At 42.1% G+C, this 18,614-nt stretch overlaps 1 protein-coding gene across 1 annotated transcript in view; it reads right to left on the minus strand.

Moving 5' to 3' along the window:
* Iqgap2 (IQ motif containing GTPase activating protein 2) overlaps window positions 1–18,614 on the minus strand; it is a 260,427-nt gene that overhangs the window by 110,427 nt on the left and 131,386 nt on the right. Inside the window, exons 6-10 of the mRNA XM_003470236.5 lie at window positions 8,384–8,451; window positions 7,227–7,340; window positions 6,008–6,186; window positions 4,298–4,385; window positions 418–581 (exon numbers count right to left, since the gene is read on the minus strand). Coding sequence (XP_003470284.2) covers window positions 418–581; window positions 4,298–4,385; window positions 6,008–6,186; window positions 7,227–7,340; window positions 8,384–8,451 — 613 coding nt within the window. The remainder of the gene's footprint in view (window positions 1–417; window positions 582–4,297; window positions 4,386–6,007; window positions 6,187–7,226; window positions 7,341–8,383; window positions 8,452–18,614) is intronic.

The following is an 18,614-nucleotide window of genomic DNA, read 5'->3' on the forward strand; positions in this document are numbered from 1 at the left end:
ATACTTAACACTGCAAATTAAGAAACACAATTATGCACAAACCGAAGCCATGGTGCTATTGCTTTTGGTTGTAGATTTCTAGAAATGCTAAATTAGAGTTCATTTTTCTGTATCAAAACATTACATATTTTAAAAATATTTTGGTGTAATTAAAAAAGGAAATTCTTCACAAAGACCACCGCAAAGCAGGAACTACATGCTTTTATGTGTATCTGTGTAGCCACTTCCTGGATTTCCTAACTCGATTCTTACAGTCCTCTGTAGTGTAGACTAAAGGGAGCATTAGAGAGGAAGGAAGCTGTGTGATGGGCCGGGGGCGGGCAGACAGGGCTCCACCAGCCCTCCCCGGCCTGTGCAGTGGCGTGGCCGCTAGGACTCAGTGTGCCCTCACACGGGGCTGGTGCCACCTCCACTTACGGTGGGATTCTGTGTCTGGAGGTTGAAGAGCTCGCTTTGGTACATCACAGCAGCGAAGGGGTAGACGGTGGGCAGCTGGGCCTCTGGTTTCTTCAGGGCCTGTAGTGTGTGCTCAGGGTCCCCTTTCCGAAGGACAGCATTGATGTGGTCCACTGCAGCCAGTCCTGAGGGTACAGGTCACGCTCTGTCAGAAGGCCTGCTGTTCCCCTCTGCCCAACCCTGCCAGCCCTTCTACTTCGGGCCTCTCTTCCCATGAGCTCTATAGCTGGGGGTGGAGGGCAGCCAAGCCTTGGAACGGTCAGTCCAGTCCCAGGAACCCATCCCTGAGATAACCTGGGCACCGACGAAGCCCATTCCTGCCTAATAGGCCTTTCTCTGGGGGTGGCCCTGCTTCCACCTCTTCCATGGAGCCTCTGAGTTGCTTCAGTCCCTGAGATTTCTCACCTCTTGAGTCCTGTCCAGTTCTGGCAGGCTTGTCCTCCACTGATGCTCATGGGTTATTGCTGCCTCTTCAGGGACAGACCTGAGGCAAGCATTGCCCTGCTGCACCCTCCCCATGACCAGTCACCTTCCAGTGAGCACTTGGGGCCATGCACATAAGCTCTGTGACCTCAACACCAGTTGTTGTGATCAGGTGAAAGAGATTTTAGTGAGCAAAGAAGGAACGCTTGGACAGGCAGATTCTGTGTCATTTTCAGAGCACAGAAACTGAATTGTTGACTTCATGGGGGACTAAGTGATATGCTATGTCAACAGGCAAGAGCGAAGAGATGGAGCCTGAAGGGTTTGCCCTCTAAAGAATGCATCTGTGTAGAGGAAAGAATAGACCTCGATCTTCCAGAGCCTCCCAAGGGCTGCTCCATCTGCTAAGGCATGACTAGACTGCAGCTGAGATTTTCTGATCCTTTGACACGATGACAATTTATCTTCTCTAAATACATTCACAGAAGTTGGCTTCGAACTTTCCACTAAGACAGGCCATTCAGCAGAAGGAGACATGACTAATGGAGTTCTTCAAATCATCCCCCAAAAACTCACACTTATAAAGGCACCTCTAAGCCTAAGAGTTTCTTTTTATCCTTAGAATTAATGGATAAATGAAAGGATTCCAGAAAGAAGGGTCAGGTTGTTTACAGTATTTGGTGTTGAGTTAATGTTATTCAAAGTCTTTCAGCAACATCAGGGATTATGCTGGGTGGGACCTCACTTCACTTCTGAGAACTTTCTTATAAGAATCTGTACTACTGCATGTTAAATATCACTAGAAAGCATACTCTTAAAATGCTCTTAATAAACTCCTTTTTAAAAATATAATAAAGTCCATTCTTTTTAACCATCTTGTCATACTCTGCATTTAGTAAAATGTCCAGCCCTGCCCTGACAGAATGTAGCATGCAATAAATAGTGTGCGCAAAAAACTCTACAGTGGAGGGCTGCAGTTCAGACGAAACTACAATGTCTGCGGACAGGTCCCTCAGCATTCCACAAAACCTGTTGCTCAGGTCACTGCCATGGCTGCAATGCACATAACTGCCTCACAGTTTAACATAACAGCCTACCTGGTTGGGAAAGGTACCCACCCTTTGCAGGCTTGAATGTGTGCCATAGCCTGATGGTCATTTTGTCATTGCCTGGAGGAGTTTTTCAAGACTACTTTCAGTCTGATGAGACCAAAGACTCAGTCTGATAAGACTAAAAATTCAGTCTGATGAGACCACAGATTCAGTCTGATGAGACTACAGATTTTCAGGTAGAGAGCAAAGGCTTTAATCATGTTCAGTGCATTTTTAAAGCCACCAAATATTGCCAATGCCCTTCCTAAATTTCAGCCAGTTACACCATTAGTAAAAATCCTCCAATGTCTTTCAGTTAAAAGTGGGGGAGAACTACAGCTAACTTAGTATTAAATTTGTGGTCAAGAAGTTGACATTATTAAAATATTTATATGGTATTTTACATAGCATACAAAAAAGACCATTTTAGTGGTTTATATATGCTTCAAAAATAAAAGATGGCAAAAGGTTATGGAACTACTTCCTGTCTAAGCTGATAGACCTCAAACTTCCTGTCTGAGATGATAGTAATATTAATTTCTCCCTGTAATTCATTTCTGTCAACTATAATAAAATTCTCAGCTTTCAAATGCAACAGAAAGAGAGACCTGAAATTAGACCTCCTATGTCATCACGAACAGGTTCATGATTTAACGGGTACAGGACAGTAACCAAAATGGTAAGTTGTTGATTTTAAAATAAAGTCACCTGTGAGTTTCACCTGTGTCTGTGTGCATGTATGAAATTCTCAAACTCACTCAGTTGCTAACTGCCAGACATTGACAAGAACCTGCCCCAGGCTGCTCTGATTACTCTGTGAACTCCTAATGTATCTCTCCGGCTGCTGGGGACACTTTTCTCCTGCAGTAACTCCTGCAGGTGTGTATTTCTTTGAAGGTATTCAAAGCAATAAAGAAAATTCCAAACCCAACTAAAAGTTACACTTAGGGCAAGGGTTAGGACTACTGAAATGAGAGGCCCCTTCAGGCCACACTTTGTCTGGAAGTTCATATTAAATGGGCCAACTGTCGTTCATTTCTCAGGGGGTTTTTTTTGGAGGGGGAAAAATAGGTTGTTTAGATTGACTGAAGAAAACAAATTTCAAATGGAATTCCTTGTGCCTCTTCTGTGAAAGGGTTTTGGCCCAGGCCGGACACTGTAGCCAGTAAAGCCAAGGAGCTCTTATCCCCCCCACCCCTAGGAATTTACCTATGGTGCTAAACAAAGACCAATGGGCTGGCTACCTGTTCATCCCTAATGCCCTCTTAGGTTCCACCCCAAACCGAGGCGCCTTATGTGCCTCACTCCATGTGTTCCATGGAGAGATCACCGGCCCCAGGGTGGAGATGCAGTGCCCCAGGGGATCCGGGGTGTCCCTCCCCACATTCTCAAAATAAAGGTCATTTATATTTCATACTTATCTTTTCAGTCACCGCAGGTCCCCCACAGTTCTATCATTCTGATGCACTAGTAAAAATAAATTTTATTCAAGGAGGGAAAAGTCTAATAAATGGATTCATGGTTCTCAATTTGAAGATGCTTCGTTTAACTTTTTTTAACCAAGTTTTCTGTTCTTCCCAGTCACACACCTGGATGAAGCACTAAGAGGAATTGAACCCAGTGGCCTCATGGGGGTTCAGGGATGGGGGACTCAAATCTGCCATCATGCAACTTCAGCTGGACCATCATTCCTCTGCACTAATGCTACAAAGCTGTGTGAAATTAACTCTCACAAACTGCAGGCCACTGCCTGGGAAAGTGGAAGTGTCAGTAAGCTCTTTTACAGTCCCAGGGAACACAGCCACATAATCACAGTAAGGAAGCACAAGGTTGAAGTCAGAGTCTTTACTCCATAAGCTTCAGCATCATTCCAGTGAGGGACAGATCCAAAATGCGACATGTACCTGCGAGGAAACGGAAAGCCAGGGCCAAACTAACCCAGGGAAAAAAACTCAGCGGGGAACTGGCAGATACTGTGCTGTAAGGTCAACATGGCCATTTGGTAGATTCTCCGCTCCTTAAGGCCACTGTACAAGATACAGTGTGTCTGTCTTTTTATGTTTGCTACTATAGTATATCAAGGTATACTCAAATATTTCAAGGATAGAGACACTATAGTAGCTACTGTTATGTCTGGTTATCTTGTGGTGAAACACTATGTTGCTTAAATTGTTCTATTCTGACCTGTGTTGTTATGTCTTCTTGTATCTTAATCTTTTTTTAAATTAAAAAAAAAAAGAATACAGTGTGCAAGGTGAGCTGGAATTCTGGCAAAGAAAGTCCATCTCTTAGGGGACTCCCTCTCCCTCCCGCCACCAGTTACTCACTGTTGACTTTATCGATGCTGCCCTGGATTTCTGCTTGCGTCAGCAGTTCCTCATACGCGTCCCTCTCCTCTTCTGAAATACAGTTGTTCTGCAAAACAAAGTCTTCACTGACCACTGAGGCTCAGTAAAGTGCTTCTGAAGCTCGAAACACAAATGAAATGTGACAAGGTGAAAGAAATAACTGACTAGTTATCATCCAAAGTCAGCACAAGCATTTGAGAAGAGCCTGCTCTGGGCAGGCGCTGGGGGAGACACACAGGCTACCAGGGTACACAGATAGGCAACCAGCCCCAGGGCTCTTCAAAGAGTACTCAACCGCAGGCTGAGTACTGCCTCACTGAGTACTGCCACTTTTTATGACTTAACAATAGTTGAGTGTTGATAATGTCTTTTGATTCAATCTGATAAGATCAAGAGTACAAATAGTAAATACACAGAGAACAGAACAGGTTCTAAAAAAAGGTAGATTCAAACTCAGTTGCAAAGAAAAATTTAAAAAGAGGTGTAACAGTTCAAGGAGATCTAAAAAACGATGAGGTGAGGGAATAGGACATGGACAGACGGATTTGGTCACACAAGTGACAACATGTGGCATGCTAGTCCACCTCTCAGGAGTGTGTGTCCAGGCTTAGCAAAAGAGCAGGGAGGTCACTTGCACATCACAGAGGCCTCTGGGGACCAAGCCAAGGAGCAGAACTAAATTCAGTGGCCACAGAGAGTTGGGGCAATTTGGGTTGTGTGACATCAGCTATGCCACTAAAAATTGATTCTGCAGCCTTGAGCTCTGTGAAGGAAGCTTGGAGAAAGCCAGGAAGTAAGGAGATGCAGGAGCTGGGTGCTCCCATCTTGCGTAAAGCAAGGTAAAGAGGAGTGCTCCAGGCAAGGAAAAGGTGTGAAGTATTAAACGCCCTTTCTTTCAGCGATGGAGCTGACGCTGACAGCAGGAGCTTAAGGAGAGGAACAGCTGATGAGGAGCAGAGACTCAGCACTGTCAGTGTCAGTCACCAACCAGCAGGAAGGTGGGTTATTGTGGAGTCTAGGTTAGAACGAGCTGCCTTGCCAAAGACAGACAGACACTCAGAGAGGAAGGGTGAAGGACAGAAAACAATACATTAAAATGCACCCTCTCTAAACTAACTGCACAGAATTCACCTGTACTAATAAATATAGAGCTGCTGCTGATGACATGATCTATCTACCATTAGGGATTGAACCCAGGACCTTTGCACTGAGCTACATCACAACTCTATTTTATTTTGAGACATGGTCTTGCTAAGTTGGAAGTTGCTCTGGCTGCGTTTAAATTTTTTTGTTTGCTTTTGTTTTTTGTTCCAAGAATTAAACTCAAGATCTCGAACTTGCCAGGCAGGCTCTGCTGGGTTTGATTTTGTATTTTTCCTGCCTCAGCCTCTTGGAGCAAGAGGATTGAGAGGAGTGTAGGTATGTGTTACCATGCCTGGGCAAGGCATGAGGTGTAGCTGATACTTTTACATTTCCAGGGCAAATGCAAAGTTCACATCACTTTCAATCTTTCTAACCTACAATCTCCTCCATAAAATAAATCAGTCTCACAGTGTAGACAAATGCAACTGCCTATGGCTATAGAGATGGCAGCCACACTTAGAAATACTGGTTCTAACATTAGGCTTTTTCAAAGTTACTCATAACAGTATTCATTGTGTATTTATTACTTGGGTTTGAATTGAGCACCTTCAGCTTCGCATTGTCCTCTTTTTTTCTTTTGGCGCCCCACAGTTCCTTCTGATATTCTTGGGCCAGGTCATCATCCACTAAGGTCAAAACTGCATTCGGGTTTCTTAGTGTTACAATGGTCTGCTCTGCGATTCCTTTTTCGATAGCTTCATTAATGGCTATGACTGCAGCATGCACTGAAAAATAAAGAAAAAAGTTTTTTTTAAAAAATCAGAAAAAGCCAAGGGACAATTTGTGGAGAGGGGGTGACAATGAGCAATTTTATTCTCTCCTGTGGGTTCTAGTAAGTATGCAGAACAACCTCTCCACATGCCCTTCTGTCCCTGTCCTGACGCTCTGTCCCACATCTCTGTCAATTCATCCAGTGTGCAGTATGCACCAAACAACTAAAAGGAACTGAGAACTGCATCTGCCACGAGGGGTGTTGTAGGCAGAAGCCCGTCCCTATCCTCCGGGCAGGGCAATGCTAGCAGTTTTAAAGTAACAAGCTCCTATCGTTTTATTTTGAAGCCTAATAATGTTTTTATTCTTGGTTTTGATTGGTTTTAGTCTTTCAGTTATTTGATATCAATATGTGTGAAGGTACAGACTGACGGTAGCCATTATTGGTTTCCTATTGCCTAGTTTTGAAGACTCGTAAGGCTCTCATTCTTTTGTTCTTTTGCTTTTATACTGTTTTGTTCTAAATTACTGTGTGTGAAGATATGGACAACTGTTTCGAAAAAAACAAGAGACATTATGGTAGCCACTGTTGATTTCTTGTTGTCTTGTTTTGAAGTCCTATGTTATTTGAATTGTTTTACTCTGATCTGTTTTATTTTGTTTTGCTTTATTTTGTTTTATTCTTTAAAAAAAAAAAAAAAAAGTAACAAGCTGGTTCCAAGAGATACCTGTAAGTGAGCCTGTAACCCCAAAAGGCCCAAAAATGTACCTTGACCTTGAGAAATCTAAAGACAAAGGGCACAGAAACACTTAGGAGAATGAAGACCTTTCTCGAACCTGTTAATTTGGGCTATGCAAGTAGCTGCCTGAAGTCCAAAGTCAATGACTTGGTTATGTTCTGACAGCCTCAAATTATCTGAGATGTGAGCACAAATGATAGAAACACTCAGGGTTCTTAAACTGTCCTGTAAGTACTCTATCTCATGTAATCTAAATCCACAAGGAACAGGTAAGTTGTATGCGAAGGGCAAGCTCAGGTTCTAAACAGACTTACATGCAGCTTCATCCACAGACAGTTCATTGGCCAAGATGCCACCAATTTTGCTGAAGGACGGCATCTGTATTCCATATTTCTCAAGCTCTTTTCTCATGTTACTTATTTCCTCCTCTAAAAGAACAACAACAACAAAAAAGAAGCTATAGACAGATAAAGGCAGCGGTGGGTAATACAGTGGCATGGAGAAAAGCCCTCCTTGGGAGCACCGGGCCTTTCTCAACCAAAGCCTTAGCAAAACAAAAAACAAAACAAAAAGATGCTTGGACCAGGAGGATAGAAATAGAAGCCAAACAGCCAGGCTTTCTGGTAAGCCATGCGAGCTATGCAGCTTCCAGGAAAACAAAAGTCAGTGCCTCCCCTGAGCCTACTGGCAGGTGGGCTGAGAATCAACACCTGGAGACCCGCCCCCCCCCCCCCCCAGTAACCTGCTGGTTGGAAGGGCAGGCTGAGCTGATAGCAACTAAGGTACACAAAGCAACTAAATGCTTGTACTGTCTAATTTTGCAGGCCTGGGGTCAGCGGTCTGAGCACCTCTTGGGAGAATGGCAGTATGCAATATAACAAATATGGGGGATTTCCCTCTGTCTTGTCTTTGTAACCCAATATTGTTCTTACTGGTTTGCTTTGTTCTGATTGCCTTGCTCTATTCAGTATTCTGTTTTGATGGGTTTGATTTTGCTATACCTGTATAACTATTGTGAAGAAAACAAGATAAACTATGGTAGCCATTGTTGTTTTCCTAATATCCTGCTTTGTAGTTCTGTACCAGTTTTGTTGCTTTGTTTTGATTGGCTTTGTTCTTTTTTGTTGTGGTTGCTGGATTTTACTATCTTTAAAATTAAAAAAAAAAAAAAGAAGAAGAAAAGGAAGAAGCCAGGCATGGTGGCGAATACCCTTAATCCCAGCACTTGGTAGGCTGGGGTAGAAGGATCACCTTGAGTTCGATGCCAGCCTAAACTACACAGTGAGATCCTGTCCAAAACAAAACCAGAAACCAGAGCCTCAGGAAGAATCAAGCCTACATTTCAAACAAGATAGGTAAATTTTCTTATGAATATTGAGGAAAAAGTAGTAATAACATGAAGGTGAATGTGGAAAATACTGGTCCATTTTCTTAGTAACCCCACTGTAAAAAAATGTATAAATAACATTACCTGTGAAGTCCACTTTGCCCAGGAGATCTTGGATCTGGGGTGCTATTCCTAGTTTGAACAGATATAAGCTGAAATACAAAATACCAAATTATCAGAAATTGTATCCTCATAAACTTTTAAGTTATATAAGTCGTAGGGGCTATTTTAGCTGAGAAGGACCTAAGAGATACTGCATTGGATTTACTCACGTTACAGATGAGAAATAATGGGTTGAGCTTATGCGGTCCCTGTTTAAACTGATCCCTCCAGTTTAAGCAAAAAGCTGGTCTTCTGTAGCACACAGCATTTCTCTGGAGTGAACTAACTTTCCACCATCCATTTGTGGAATAAAGAAGAAATACAGCTAATACAGAACAATAAGTAAAAGCCAATCAACATTTCTAGAGATCCCTTTCATGACTCTTATTTGGTTGAAAGTACTATAGCCTGAGTTGTATTTTGCTTTCCAATATTACTCCAAATACTTATTTCACATGCTCTGAACCAATAAACAGAATGGTATGACCATCCTTGTTTGGATAGAGTAATGCTAAAGATAAATGACAATGAGCACATATTTAAGATAGAGAATAAATTGGGTATGCTTAAAGTGAACCTGTTGGTGGTAAAAACAGTCACAATGACAATCACTGACCTACCCAGAACTTGCATGAAGACTTGAGGGTGGCATCTAAATTCTGTCAAAGCCACAGGTTGTGTGCTTTCCTGCTTCACTAACTGATAGTTTCTGTGGCATGTTTACCTGAATTTCCCCAGTTTTAGTCAACTAAAGAATTCTGTATTCCAGCATTTGGGAGCCTGAGGCAGGAGGATTGCTGTGAGTTTAAGGCTGGCCTGGGCTACACCATGAGTTCAAGGCCAGCCTCAACTTTACAGTGAAACTCTTTCTCAAAAATATAAAAAAAATTCTGTATTCACTTTCTTATCAATTTTGGTAAGTTTGTGAGGTAGAGGCTTTAACTAGCAGTTAGAAAGCATATAACAAAATATGTGGGAAATAATCAGAATAATTTTGATGGCTTCAGATGCAGATGTGAGAAGGATCTCAGTAGTTTACAAAATATATAAAAACACATTAAAGAAATTGGAGATCAAACCTTAACGGTATTGAAGCAAACTCTTAAAATGTATGATTAATCACTATAAGTATCTTGGGTTGAAATGGATTGTCTTTGGTCAGAGTGCTGTAAAAAATAATTACCTAGAAAGTTACATAGGATCAAATTAAAAACCAGGGTTTCATGGTTTTAAAAATTATGTATACAATCATCACCTGGAGTTAAACACTAAATATTTTTACATAAATTCTTTCAATGTTTCTAGATACATCTATGAACTTACACATGACTCTAGATATAGGATACTTAAGCAACTTCTGGGCATTTATATTGTCATTAATTACTAACTATGGCAAACAGAGCTTCACTGGACCTACTTTTATACAGACACACATTTTGTGTACATTTCTTATGTTATTAAAAATTCCTTAAAAAAGGCATGCACAAAATGAAAACTTCAATGTGTACAGTCAAAATTGGCCCTAATAAGAGTTAGATTCATTTATTATTTGTAAGAGTTAAAAATAACTGTTTTTGTTTCTCCAGGAGAACCTGACCTTTAGTTAACTCTCTGGCTCTGTTCCCATAGGAACTGATGAAAGTTTACCACCACTGTCTCAGGAAGCCTCACTGGGTAGGAGGGTGAACTCAATCCTGACCCGAAGGAATCATGCATACCTAACCAGCACCGTATCTCTGGGCACTCCTGAGGTCAGCGGCCTTTGTGACAGTAGGCACCTGTCAGGGAACTGTGAATCTAAGCAGCTGGACTGTGAGGATAGGTATGGTCTCCTGGGACATGAGCACTCTCAGCCAGGAGGCTCGAACCCACCAGTGCGAGTCCCACTCCTTAGCTGAACTGTCATCTAATGTGCTGAAGAGCACAGCTTCCGGGTGGCTGCATGGGTGACCAGGTGGAGGAATACCCAGTGCTGTCCCACCTGCTTGCTGGGATTTCAGTGAGCTTGCCTTTCTGAGCCATGTGCTGGGTATGGTTCAGAGGTCTCATCAGCTGATTGTGCCACGGAGCCCAGTGAACCCCCTGGGAGGCAGCTACTCTGCCACCAACCCATTTCACTGAAACATCACGTTAGCTATATCTGCATCTCTGCTGGTTAGAGGTAAGGATAAGCATTTCCCCATACATATACATATACATTTATATTTCTGCCAGGAAATATTTATTAATGAAGTTTTGAATTTTAAGGCCTGGGGAGGGGAAGAATTTACCTTTCTGTCATTTTTCCTTCAAAGCACAGCCCTAAAGACAGAAAACAAATGGTCCTATTTTTATGATATGGTAGTTTTAATTAGTGCTAAATTCCAATGTGATCTTATCCAAGGGGAGGCATGCATTAGACTCTGAGCATTTTTCGGAGTGAAATGGCCATTGTGTCTTCATAAATCAATGCTAGAAAGACAGGGTACATTCTTCAGCTTATGTTCCAGGTCTTTAGAGATTGTCAAGATAATAAAGACATTTACTGTCCTTAGCCCCTGAAGACTTTCCCATGAAAAGTTCATGCCAAACAAGTCATCGTAACTAAAACTAGATCATTATGAAACCACTACGACATTTTCAAAACTGAGATTTTATGAATCATTTCTCAACTCCTTATTACATGACAAACATTAAAATTAAAAGGGAGCTCCTAGGTGGTGGAGGTAGCCCAGGGCACAGCTCTTAATGAGCACGCTTCACCAGCACTGCAAAATAAACACAAATAAAAGGGAACCCCGTTACGTGGTACACAGGCAATGTTAACCTTCTTTATATCAATAGGGACTATGAAACAAAGAATTTAACAGGTATAGGAAAACTGTAAAAAATTCTAGGGAAAAACAAATAAGCACCATTTAAGTGAGACTGGATAAAAATGATCAAAAATGCACTACAGTATCACTTTGATTTCTTTCACAGTTACACTTCCCTTTCCTACAAATTAATTTGAAAGTACACCTGAACTAATTTTTAAAAACTTAAAAAACAACTTATGAGAAAATGTGAAGATGTGAGAGTAAAACTTAAATAGAACATATAAAATGTCTAACGACAAATTTTATAACCATTCCTACAACTTACTATTGTCCTGTTTCTACCAGTATATTAATATCCAGTTAAAGTTTTAACATACTTTAAAATTTGTACCTTTATAACAAAGCCTAAACTAATGAGCATCATTTATCTTTCACATATATTCACTTCTGCTTCATCTATACAATGCAGATAATCTAGAATTTTACATTCTTGCTTTTATTTTTGTATTATGCACTGATAGATAACTCTTTCTTTTCTAATTTCATTGACACTAAATTTTCCCTTTAATTTGATCTCTTGCATATAAGTGCTCACTAAGGATCTATTGAAGGGATCCATGAAAGGAATCACCAACTGCCCGTTCTTGAACATTCTGTTGTCCCTCGGGTGTTGGTTCTACTTGGCAGATTCAGTGCTGCATCTACAGAGCTGGTTTCCCTTCACCGTCTGGCATCTTCTGATTTGGACTCCCCCAGCATCTGGACTTGCTCTTTGCCCACTGCTGACTACAGGTCCCCATCCTAGGACACTGCACTGAGGAGGCAGAGGAACAGCAACAGAACCAGTGCCCGAAGGGCACTGTGCCCTTGGTGCTCTCTGATCAGGGTCTCCGGCTACCTTCTTGAGTCCTTGCTATCATGGGTACCGGTATGGTCTCCTGGCACTGGCGTCTATGCTTGTTCCCTCAGGGACACCACAGGCCTCACTGGCCCAAGCTCGGCAACTTGGGCCACTGCTGCCACTGCTGCCTGGTGCATACCCAGGAGTGCACCCACCTCCACCACAGTGCAGTGCTTTTGGGTTTTGGGGACTTCTCCACCTTCTTGATCCATCTAATTTCATCTACCCTTGATGCTCTGTTGTTTAAATTTCTGGCCAGTGGCTGGCATTTCTTTTTAATGCAGGTATATATATTTTAAAAAGTACTACGTTAGTGATTTGACCTGCATTTTGAAACATACACTCAATGATCTTGATTCAGTTACCTCACTTTATATTTTCTATTTATTCATTAAATTACTGTTTGATGAATGTCTCCTAAATAAAAATATTTTTCTCTACCATGCTGTCCTTAAAGTAAGGCTGAGGCAAGAAGATCAAACGTTTGAGTCCCATCTGGGCAATTTGGCAAGACCTTGTCTTAAAAAAAGTGCTTTGGTCGCCACAAAATATAGGTTTGGGGCCAGGGTTTTAGCTCAGCAGCATAAGCACCTGCCTGGCAAGTGCAAGGTCCTGAATTTGATTTCCAGTACAAAAAACAAAACAATACCTTAGGTTTGTCAGAAAGATGAAATAAAAGGTTTACATGTATATTAAACAAAGCTGTAATTTTTTTGATAATAAAATAATTAGGTGGCTACTCCTCCAATGAACATTTTAATATTAATACAAGCTCACAATAAGCAAATACCTTGAAAGTTACCACAAGGGGGTGCTGGAAAATCAGCTTTTTGGGTGCAGAAGTCCAATTTTAAATTTATTTGAAACCCATGATTTTTTAAAGCAGGTATGAGTCAAGTGGAAATCTTATTTATACAGGCCAGAAAATCTCATTTGCTACAATTTTTTTTCTTGAGACAGTCTCGTTAATGTAGTTCAGGCTAGTCTCGAACTTGCTATGCAGACCAAGCTGGCCTGAAACTCACAGGGAAAATCAAAACGGTACTTTGACCCACGGAGCCCTCAGTGTCAGCCTTGGTTTTTATCACATTGCCCTGCCCTTTGTTAAGGGCATTGCCCTGCCCTTTGTTAAGCCCGGCCTTCCTGTGCTTTCCCTACTGTCTACCTCAGTGGTCCTCCGCCTTCCCCAGCACTGAGAATCCTTCACTATTTCCCCTACTGACTTCAAGTCGAAATGGTTTTATCAACTGGACCAGATTATTTTTCCATCTCAGTCATACCACTGCCAATATCACATCAAAATTCAGGGTTCTGGGCCCAATTTTCAACCAAAAACCACAGGAATCCTGAGAAAGCCTCATTCTAGGGAAATCAGTTAAGCTGCCTGAACAATAATAAAATGTGAATTCCAGAGACTTCACGTTGCACAGAGCAAGATGAGTGCCGTGTTAGGTGACAGGATGTGGCTCATGGCCCCAAAGCACTTTGCAGGACAGGGGCAGAGCCGCGGCACTAACTGGGACAGATCGAGGAAGACGGAATGGGGCAGAAAGTGTGGAGCATGCTGAGGACTCTGAACAACGAAGGCTTGAAAGACTTGGGAAGACGCAGCTGTCTCCCTTGCCTTCACCCCAGCACCCCATCACCTCGTCTTCTGATATTCCTGCTGAGAACACAGCATCAGAGCCCTGCCCTGAGGCTGAGGGTCTACCCCAGGACAGCTCGTTCGTAAATGCAAACATGTTGACTGTAGAAGACTCGCCATCCAGGCATTTCAGAGAGGAATCAATTCACTCATTTTCTCAGAGAAGGGAGTGCTTAGGAAGGTCAGGCATGAAAGCCCAAGCACCTTGGGGCCCAAGCATCCACCAGACTGTGTGGCTGTAGTGGAAGAGGACTCTTTCTCCACATCACTGTCAGACCACTTGGGACAGCTGTTCAACCAGAAATGGCTCTGCCAAAGCACTGCGCACAGCTGCAAGCCCCAAATATGTGCTGTTCTGGCATCATCACTGCCCTTAGAAGCCAGGCTGCTGGACACGGCCATCAGATCTGCAGCAGAACTGCAAGCCCCAGAGTGGAGGTACGCGGTCTTCTGCTGCAGTTGTCAGCATGGCCAAGGCTTCATGGTCAAATATACAACATCCTAATAATGTTAAGTCAAAAGGCAACACAAATGCATGACCTGAAAGGGATTCCTTTGAAGGGCAGTTGATTTCCTATCTGAAAGTGTGAATAATCACTGTTACATGGCTGTGACCCAAGTGCAAAGAATGTCAGCAACGCTGCTACTAAGGACAAATGATTGACCAGAAAGAACTCTGACAGATCGATTGGAAACAACCAAGCCTATCAGAAAGACAATATTAAACCTGGTTACGTCTGTGCAAGGCCAGGAGTTCAAAACCACAATCAACAGAGTGTACCACATAGTGTACAAAAGAGGAAGTTGTAATTCAGTAGCACACACGGAATTACTCAACTTTAAGTAGCGCTTCGTTTCTTCTGTAATCTATGCATAGCAAACAAATATGTACTTGTTTTTATATTCTATATACTGTAAAAAGGAGTAAAGACCAGAAACCCTGAGTAAGGCAAATAGTTCCCTAACCAAAGAAGTATGCCACAGTATGCAGGACTGCAGGGTACAGGTAGTGACGGAGTCACATGGAGAGAGTCCAGCACCATGGTCCCACTCACCAAGCAGGCAAGACTGGACAGAACAGAAGCTGCAATGACAAATCCACCAAAGGGCTTAAAGAGGACTGGGCAGAGCCGATCTCCCATCTCTATCTCCTGGGGGATAGAAACCTCTAAAAAATCCTATTAATTTTCAGCAACAATGAAAAAGGCCTACATAAGCTTTTAATAATGTTAACAGGTCAGGCCAATACATCATAATGACAGGACAATGGATTGTATAACACTGGCCAAGCGAGACTTAGGAGGTAAATCACGGCTGGGAAATGGGGAAGAGGGTGCGGCGAGCAACAAGAATTGTACATAAAAACCTACCTGCGGTGTAACTGACTTTAAAAATTGAGTCAGCTTGATGCTGGTGTCCTAGCTCTGACCCTAAATGGTGCCCTCTTCTAAACAACCACAGATGGCCTGAGGACAGATCTGTCACCTGGCAACTGTGACTGGTGCTTTTCGCTTCTGGAGAGGCTAAGTTTGTATCACTTCTGGGTAGGTATACAAATAATGATCTCGTAACAAATCAAAGTTAGTGTGTAAACAACACAGACCTTACTGAAACTTGGGTAGGTATACAAATAATGATCTTGTAACAAATTAAAGTTAGTGTGTAAACAACATAGACGTGGCTGAAACTTGGTGTATGGACCTTTCAAAATAGTTTTTGGGGGAGTGAGTATGTAAAATATATGTGAGCAATTCATCTACTCTTTAAGTTATATAAAATATGTTTTAAAAAGTTATATAAAATATTGTAAAAATTAGATTGTTTTGGTTTTTTTTTTTTTTTTTTTGGTACTAGGGATTGAACTCATGGCCTTGTGCTTGCCAGGCAGGTGCTTACACTGCTGAGCTAATTCTCTAGTCTTAGATTGATATTTTTAACAGTCACATCATTGGTTAAATTGCCCAAGCTATAATGGAAAGACTTTTAGAGCTTCATTATACAAACAGCCTGCTGAGACACACGTGGTATGGGTTTGCCACCACTGGCCTAGAGATACTCAGTTTTATAGCGAGTGTTTAAATATTAAATAGTTGTTTGGTATTATGTATTACAAACCTTTAATATATGGAGCACTAAAGAATACATTAATTGTTTTTCATGCACCAAAAGCCTCCAGGCATTAAAAAGTACCATAAAGGTTAGGGCTGTAACTCGTCAGCGCACGCTCACCCTTAGAACTGACTCCTTTTCATTAGCCAGCCTTTCGACTCCTCCAGCACCAACCACAAAAGCACAACATGCCATGCACAAGTCCGGAGCCCAGAGACACCACAATGTGGGGCTATTTTCACTTAGGATTCAGCTAATGGGGGGTACAGCTTTTCTTTTGACATTCTCTCTAACTTGCAATTTTCTTTGCCCTTCAATGAGCATATGCCACTCTTTTACAAAGATAAGCATTTCCTTGGGAAACAATGAGGTGAGTTTCCGCACCAGGCAAAGCTGGGGCACTGGCTCTGGGGCTGCGGTAGCCACATCCCTTCGGATCTGGGCCTGAGAACACCTAGCTAAACTGACAGTGGCATGGCTGATCAGGAGCAATGAAACCTGAGTAACAAATAACATGAGAAGGTGAGGGGGAGGGCAGGTAGGGGAGAGCACGCAGAAATACAGGCTGCAGCAAGCACCTGGGCAACTCTAGGGGTCGAGCCCAAATGAAGACAACAGGCACAGGAGGCAGGTTTGGTCAAGGCCAGAGCTAACTCTGCAGAGGAAGTCAGGCCGGCAGGCAGGGACAGGAGGAAGGTGGTGCCCAGCAAGCTTAACTACCTAGGCAACCTTCCTGCCCACCTCCTGAGCTATAATCAGCGTCTCCGAGGTCTCAGAGCTGCCAGATTCACTACCCCAAAATGACAACTCTACACACCAGCATGCTGCTGTCACTGCAGTCAGGGTGTAAGAGGTGGAGATGGTTCCCTCACCGCTGCCGATGGTGTTTGGGGAAGCAAGGGCAGACTGGCTGCACTCTCAGAGACTTCTGCTCTCCATTCTAGTGTGTCTTATTCAGCAGGGCGGAACTCACACGGCAGGGTACAATTTTGATAGAAAAACGCTGGATCCACTCGGGACTCCTCAGTGCCATAATGAGAGGCAGCTATGTACTACGTTAGAACAGAGGGACGTGAAGGCATTTCTTGAAGGAAAGCTATTTACTATGTGCATGCTGCTTTCAAAGACGAAGTATCCTATTTAAGGTCGGATTTCGCCTCCTTCAGGATGACAAAAAATACTGGAAATGTATATGATGAGTAAATGAGAAACAGGCCCAGAAATCATCACATCAGTATTTGCATACAATTGGCACAAGAAGTAAAAATCGTTAATTCTTTGTTTAGCATGATTTATTCAAAGCCCCATGAAAACTATGGCCAACATACATTTGTAAGCCTCTGTGCTGTTCTGATAGCACCAGAAGACCAGTAATAATACTGGAAAGGAGCTCGGCACCCCAGTTCCTTATAAGCTGCTAAACACAAGCGTCCCAAGTGTCCATTTGAGAAAATCAACTTGAGCTCACACAAGACACCTCCCAAGCAGGCCTCAGATCTGGAGCTGAGTACCCGTGATGGGAGGATGGGATAATGGCATTTAATTAATGGTGGCTGGCTTCAGCAGTCCCCAAAACAGCACTACCTGTGGTATTAAGTGATCATGCTAAGCTCCGAAGAATGTTGGGTAACACAACTGAAAATATTCCTCAAAATAAGCACTTTCACACTGGAAGCTTTGAGAAAGCCTGCTGGCATAATGATGTTATCACCAGAGGAGGAGGCTGGCATAAAAGTGGTATTTTCTCAAGTTGGTCTAAGTTATTAGAATAAAAAGATCTAGCTAAGGTGCTTCCATTTGTTCTGTATCTACCAGCTGTCATCCTCCAAAGGAGTCTTACTGGGGTGGGGGTGGGGGTCAAATCATATGACATAATCAAAATTCCTCTCCAGAAGACCAGCACTGTGATGAATTATTATCGAAGCCCTTTCCTTTGGAGAGGAAAAGAGCCAGGATGTCGTTAACATAAACCCCTAGGTAGAGGATTCTGCCAGGAAAATGACTCCAGTGATATAAACACAAGGCAGATGTTGTAAAAAAAATCTAAAATTTCACTAGACATGAAGTCTCCCAACCATTACCTGTGCACACACAAGCTGACCTTTTAGAATCAGTTTTGCTACCATCTAAAAAAAAAAATCAGTTTTTTTCCAAACTAATAATATTTTTTTAAAAATGTGTCCACTGGCAGAATTTCAGCATTTTCAAAAATTAATGCATTAAAACAAATATGTCTGAAACGACTTAAAAAAAAAAATCTTTGGTGTATCAGTTCTATTGAACAGGGAGTAAAAAGAAACTATCCTTATACCGGATTTTCATAATGTGTGGTAAGAACTGATTTTAAAAATACTCAGAACAACATCACAATGACTGCTAAAGTTGTTCATCTGATGTATTTTGTCTACATTCATAAACCAGATCATCACTTAAGGATATAGTAGCACATTATTATCGGATTTTTTTTTTTTTTTTTTTTGGTAACAGGGATTGAACTCACGACCTCATGCTTCCCAGGCAGGCACTTATGCCGTTGAGCTAAGTTCCCAGCCCTATTATTGGATTCTTTGAGGTTTCAAACTTAAAATTATCTCCTTCTACTTACAAGTCTTTCGATCATTTTCTGATTTTACAGTTTGAATTATATTTTTTTAAAAAATCAGACACTTTTCAAATTCAAGGATGGTTTTTACGTGACATTCTTTTATTTTCTTGTACTGGAACTCAAACTCAGGACCTCGTATTTGCCATGTAGGTACT

The sequence above is a fragment of the Cavia porcellus genome, unplaced genomic scaffold (genome assembly GCF_034190915.1).
Source record: "Cavia porcellus strain 051 isolate PalLab524CR breed Dunkin Hartley unplaced genomic scaffold, mCavPor4.1 scaffold_11, whole genome shotgun sequence".
Taxonomy (NCBI): Eukaryota; Metazoa; Chordata; class Mammalia; order Rodentia; family Caviidae; genus Cavia; species Cavia porcellus.